Source organism: Salpingoeca rosetta (genome assembly GCF_000188695.1).
Source record: "Salpingoeca rosetta unplaced genomic scaffold supercont1.7, whole genome shotgun sequence".
NCBI lineage: Eukaryota > Choanoflagellata > Craspedida > Salpingoecidae > Salpingoeca > Salpingoeca rosetta.
Window position 1 is genome coordinate 705026 of NW_004754927.1, and position 6223 is coordinate 711248.

The 6223-nt window shown below is 55.4% G+C and overlaps 2 protein-coding genes across 2 annotated transcripts in view; both read right to left on the minus strand.

Moving 5' to 3' along the window:
* PTSG_03192 (uncharacterized protein) overlaps positions 1-3819 on the minus strand; it is a 9098-nt gene extending 5279 nt beyond the window's left edge. Inside the window, exons 1-11 of the mRNA XM_004995719.1 lie at positions 3761-3819; positions 3453-3582; positions 3112-3210; positions 2735-2885; positions 2410-2567; positions 1993-2085; positions 1646-1756; positions 1380-1502; positions 1074-1176; positions 533-767; positions 98-169 (exon numbers count right to left, since the gene is read on the minus strand). Of these exons, the coding sequence (XP_004995776.1) occupies positions 98-169; positions 533-767; positions 1074-1176; positions 1380-1502; positions 1646-1756; positions 1993-2085; positions 2410-2567; positions 2735-2885; positions 3112-3210; positions 3453-3582; positions 3761-3786 (1301 nt within the window). The 5' untranslated portion in view covers positions 3787-3819. The remainder of the gene's footprint in view (positions 1-97; positions 170-532; positions 768-1073; positions 1177-1379; positions 1503-1645; positions 1757-1992; positions 2086-2409; positions 2568-2734; positions 2886-3111; positions 3211-3452; positions 3583-3760) is intronic.
* Positions 3820-4026: 207 nt separating this feature from the next.
* Positions 4027-6223, minus strand: part of PTSG_03193 (uncharacterized protein) — a 5253-nt gene continuing 3056 nt past the window's right edge. Inside the window, exons 6-12 of the mRNA XM_004995720.1 lie at positions 5986-6091; positions 5717-5839; positions 5372-5437; positions 5102-5174; positions 4712-4848; positions 4406-4497; positions 4027-4208 (exon numbers count right to left, since the gene is read on the minus strand). Coding sequence (XP_004995777.1) covers positions 4178-4208; positions 4406-4497; positions 4712-4848; positions 5102-5174; positions 5372-5437; positions 5717-5839; positions 5986-6091 — 628 coding nt within the window. The 3' untranslated portion in view covers positions 4027-4177. The remainder of the gene's footprint in view (positions 4209-4405; positions 4498-4711; positions 4849-5101; positions 5175-5371; positions 5438-5716; positions 5840-5985; positions 6092-6223) is intronic.

Consider the following 6223-nt stretch of genomic DNA (forward strand, 5'->3'; position numbering starts at 1 on the left):
TGATGCGTTTGGTCTCTCGATTTACACCCAGGCATAGGTGTCCGCGTCCACGATAACAGCGCCCAGTCGCGGAAAACATGTGCCGTGCTTTGCTCACCTGTTCCAGAGCTTTGCTGTGCTGTTGGATGTGGTAAGGACGAGCGCCGCGTCCGAACTCACGCAAATTGCGCTGTAGAACACGTCAAACATGAAACGGAGGGGGGTGTACACACACACACACACACGGCCACACACACACACACACACACACACACACACACACACACACACACACACCCCACACACACACACACACATACACACACACATACACACACAGAGGAAGGGTATGTAGTTGCGAGCAGAGTGAGAACGATGGACGTTAGTGGATGAACGAAACACTTGCTGGTGCCACTCCAATGACAGGCGCAGTCACGTGATAATGCTCCCGCCCCCCGAGCCGCAACTGTGATCCACACACCCTCACTGACAAACGCAAAAGCACCACGAAGATAAACGAGACACACAAGCGACACAAAACGAACCAACGCACCGAATGGGTTTGCGGTGTCCGGGGAGGGAGAGGAACGAGGCACGGGAGGACGTGACGCCCTTTGCGGTGCGGTTCAGGGCGTACACCTCAAAGGCGTTGCTGCCGAGAGCAGCGAGCATGCTGTACGTGTCGGGACCCGCCGCGCGGACGTCGATGCTGCGCACGGGGCTGGAGCACGTGATGAGGCCCGCGTGGGGATACATGTCGCTCATCGTCAGCTCAACTGCCTTGATCTCTGCTCGCACACAAATGCACGCAAATGCACACAAATGCACACAAATGCACACATGCACACAAATGCACACATATTCATCAACACACATGCACGTGGAAGCGATAGAATAGAAAAGGGTTCACGCGCGTCAGCCGTGACACAGATGGGGGATGGGTGAAAGGCACACAGACACCCGCGAACACAATTGCCGGCAGGACAAGTCCAAAACGCAACAGCGCGCACAGCGCACAACGTGCTTGTGGCACGTGTGGCACATTGCGGAGTGTGGCACTGGCATGTCAACACAGCAGGTGCACCGTGACTCACCCTTGTTCCCCTTTTCCTTCTGTCGCTTGAGCTTCCGCGCTTTCCTCTTGTGCAGCTCGGCAGCCGTTCGGATCCGGAACGTGTCAACGCCCTTGCCGGCGCTCTGCATGAAGGCGCAATCGTGGTGGTGGTGGTGGTGGTGGTTGTGTGTGTAAAATGTGTGTAAATGTGTGTGTGTGTGTTATTCGTATTGCATGTGTTGCGCACATATGTGTGCACATCTGTCCCTCCTGAATCGCAAGCAACGATGCACAAGAGCACGTACACACACCAACACACAAGTGTTGGCTTGTGTCAAAACTGTACCTGGCAAATGATACACTTCTCATCGGGGGTGACGAGAAGATGAATGGCACGCCCTGTTCCTTTCTTCGTCAGTGCGCCAACTTGTGTTGTCGTGATGGGAGATGCACTCACGTCCACATCCTCCTATTTAGTGTGTGTGTGTGTGTTGTGAGCAAAACAGCGTGTGGTGCTGGCGTTGTGGTGTGATGATGGCTGATACCACTGTTGAGTCGTGGATGTGTGTTCATGTTCCTGTGTGTGTGTGTGTGTGCATGACATGAACATACCGTTTTTGCCTTCTTCGTTTGCTGAACCTCATCGCCATCAGCATCACCATGGTCATCGGCACCGTCCTGGCCACTCATGTCCGCAGCAACGAGCGCTGACTTTGCAAACGCCTGAAGAAGCAGAAATGACATCGTTTCACGCGTTCGGGTGAATGGGACGCATACACATGCACACATACATACTCACGCACGGCCAGGCACACTTCCACACACGCGCACTCGCACTCGTGGATGCACCCATCCACGAACACACACACACACACACACACACACACACACACACACACACACACACACACACACACACACACACACACGCACACACACACGACCACACACGTGCGGACCTTGCGGTACGTGATGTCCCAGGCGCGGAGCTGATCGTCGGCGCTGGCGGTGATGATCCGCTCCTCGTTGTTCAACAGAATGAAATCGTTCACCTGAGATACAGACGCACAGACGCACACACGTACAGACGCACAGACGCACGCGACGTGTACCAGCACGAGACGCAGTGATACCGAATGGTGTTACAGGGGAACAGCGGTGAGCGAATGGGAGTGTGTAAGTGGTTGAGTGGCGTGTTGAAGCACACATGAACACAGGTTACACACAAGCTGACGCGCTGCACACAAGCACACACACAAACACACAAACACAAACAAACACACAAACACACACAAACACACGCAAACACACAACACAAACACACAAACACACACAAACACACGCAAACACACAAACAAACACACACACGAGCACACCTCTGCGCGGTGTGCGATGATGGTGTGGACGCAGTGCTGGGTATCGAGATCCCAGAACTTGACGAGAGAATCGCGGGAACAGCTCACGAGCAGATTCCTCTTCTCCAACAGTCGGGCAGCGTGTACGGGGCCCTTGTGCCCGCGCAGCCGGAACACGCCTGCACGCAGGGGCTCAGAGTTAGCAAGTCCACGAGGCAAGCGTGTGTGCATGTGTGTGCAAGTGTGTGTACCCACACGCGCGTACAAATAGGTGTGTTCGCACTACTGTGCAAGTGTGGATTCAAGCAAAGATGCGCGCACACACACACATGGTCCACGACGTTACCTGACTCGTTGATGACGTCCCAGACAATGACATCTGTGTCTTGGCTGCCAGAAACGAGATTTGTGCCAGACTCACTGAAGCTGAGACAGGTCACAGCAGAGCGATGACCACTGAACAAGACAACCGACTCTCCAGTCACGTAGTCCCAGATCTGGTGTCGTTCAGCAGCGCCAACAGCGAGAGTGCACGTGAGTTGGATGTGAATGCAGGTGCGCAAGCAACAGTGCATCACAGCTTCATTCACAAGGTGTGGATGGTTCCTTTGCTGAGCTGCTGCTCACAAGACAGCCCGGCATACACGTCTTTGCTTCCCTCCCCCGGGTGCTTGTACACGTGGCAGGCAGAATGGACGGAGAGGCGGGGTGCGGGTGACAAACCTGGATATCACCGTTGTGGTAACCCACGGCGAGCTGCTGCTGTGTTGGGCTCTTGCACATGCATGTCACAACGTGATTTCCGTCGGACAGGCGCTTCGCCTGCACACACGAGAACGCACACCGCCATGCCAAAAGCAGCAGCGGTCAATGTGTGTGTGTGTGTGTGTGTGTGTGTGTGTGTGTGTGTGTGTGTGTGTGTGTGTGTGTATGAGAGAGAGAGAGGACTGGGGTGGTGAAGAAGGGGCAAGGACGGCGTGAGCCGCGTTGGAGCTGATATCGTCATGTACACTCCAGCGAACTGGAGCGCCGACAACGATAGGTGCACAGGATCGAATACGTACCACGGTGCCAGTCTTGGTGCACCAGATGAGGACATCCTGCAGCGCAGGCATGGCCACCAACGTTGGTGCGAGGATCACACCATTGGCTTCTGCACTGGCGATCACGCCATAGCTGGCCTCCGGGCCATACCTTTCAAGGTGTGTGTGTGTGTGTGTGTGTGTGTGTATGTGTGTGTATGTGTGTGTGTATGTGTGTGTGTGAAGAAGTGGATCGTTGTACGGTGTGTCGAAGAGGCTGTGGCTGTCATGCAAACAAGCGCCACGCATGACATCGAGCACACACGACGCAAAGCACCATCATCGCGCACCTCAGGTAGTTCTTGACAATCGGCATGGCTGCTGTGTATCGCTTTGCACGTGGTGGGAAAGGTCGAAACTGAATTCAGTCGAAGGGCTTGTTTGCTTTGTGTCTGTGTGTCTGTGTGTGTGTGTGTGTCTGTCTGTCTGTCTGTCTGTCTGTCTGTCTGTCTGTCTGTCTGTCTGTCTGTCTGTCTGTCTGTCTGTCTGTCTCTGTGTGTCTATGTGTCTGTCGACATCTCACGCCGTGGCCGCAAATCACACCTGCACTGTTTGTTGCGCGTTCGCCTCTTTTACTCGAAGCCTGTTCTCTTCTCTCCCCCTACTCCACTCCAAACACGCACACACACACGACACACGAACCTACGACGTGACGGTGTTTGCTGCAACTCAGCTCAGCACGGCTTGCAGCCAAGCACCCTCCCTTACTATTGCAGTCGCTTTCGGCTCAGATTTTGCCTGCAGACACCGCACACACACAACATGGTCACATATGGCTTGAGCAGATGCACTGTGTACAACTGTGTGTGTGTGTATGTGTGGCTGTGTGTGTGTGTGTGTGTGTGTGTGCCCCTGTCTGTCTGCCTGTCTGGCTGTGTGTCATTGTGAAAAGTCGCCAAGTCAAACCCCATTCCCAACACCTACAGCCACCATACCGGGTCGTGCGTGCTTTCCTGCCCTGAACAGCTGCACCAGAGAAGTCGCCCGACATGTATGGCACAGGCGCGCCCTCCGGCACGGTCGCCATCTTGATGTGTAGTCCAAGGCAACGTGTGCATGGAGAAAGCAGCGGCATTGGAGGGCCAGAGGCATTGACAAGTCAACATGCTGTCGCAAACACAAGCAATACACGCACACGCACACACGCACGCACGCACGCACACACGCACGCACGCACGTACACACGCACACACGCACGTACACACTCACGCACGCACACACGCACACACGCACACACGCACCTGCTGCTGCATCAAGGGGTGCGGGAGCGAAAGGCGGGCGTGGATGAGCGTCACAACAGACTCGAGCCATGCTGGCGGGACAGGCGTGATGATGTGGAACGTTCCCGACGCTTCAGTGTCAATCGCGCGGACGATGCCTGCAGCACGCGGTGTGTGACAGGGGGGGATGACGATGAGGGGATGGAATCGGTTTCGTATCAGGGGAGTACAGTGGCAATAAGCAAGGAACGCTATGAAGCAAGCAACACAATCAAGCAAGCAACGCAAACAAGCAAGCAACACAATCAAGCAAGTGACGCAAACAAGAAAGTAGCACAAACAAGCTCACGAAACAAAACACAACAGCATGAACGCAAACTCAACACGAACAGCGACGCCATGTGCGCTGACCAAAGCCGACGATGGAGACGGGGTCGTTGGCAAACGTGAGGCGGACGCGATGGCCCGACACCGTGGCAAGGTGCTGGCAGTCGTGACGAGTGGTGGGCAGAGGACAGGGGGGGGTGAAAGGGGAGGGGGTAAATGAAGGAGACAGGTGAGCAACGGAGCGTGAGCGACGGAGCATAAACGAAGGGAGTGATGACAGGACGTGCGCGCACACGTGCATGAAACACACACACACACACACACACACACACACACACACACACACACACACACCGTCAAGCGTTGGGCTGGTGGAACCATGGAAAGCCCAACGAGTGCACCATTGAGCGAATACAGCGCCTGCAAAACACACATACACGAACGCACAAGCGCAGGCAACGGGGTTGGCATCATGTGCACAATCGGCTAAGCAGCCACACGGAACCATCAGCACGCCTCGAAGTATCCCGTTCTCACACACAACAACAACAATCTCACACACGCACACACGCACACACGCACACACGCACACACGCACATACGCACACGCACACACGCACACACGCACACACGAACCTCCCTTCTTCTCCTCTTCTTCATCAAACCCCCTCGCCCCCTTCCCCATTTGAAATGACGAACGTGCTGCGGGGGAACAGGGTCAAACAGGACAGCAGCGACTTGGTCAAACGAGACGGCGTAGGTCGGCTGCTCAAGCAGGGAGCGAAAGGGGCTGGCGAGTGGGCCTTGCGCCAGGAAGTAGCTCTACTCCGAGCAAGCGGTGGGGGAGGGGGGGGTTGGTGGAAGGGATGCAAGGAATAGGCACACGGGTGAGTACGTGAGTATACACACGCATGCATGCACACACACGCGCGCACACTTGTCCCCATCACCCTGTGCGCGCAACTGACTGCAATGGCCATTCCGCGAAGGTCCGCTGGTGTCGTTGTTGATGGCGAAACAGAGCCAGTGTCCGTCACCGACGAAATCCGGACAATATTGCAGTCGCGCAGAGGCCTGGTCAAATGTGGTAGAGAGAGAGGTGGTGGTGGTGGTGTGTGTGTGTGTGTGTGTGTGTGAGTGCGTGTGTGTGTGTGTGTGTGTGTGTGTGTGTGTGTGTGTGTGTGTGTGTGTGTGTGTGTGTGTGTG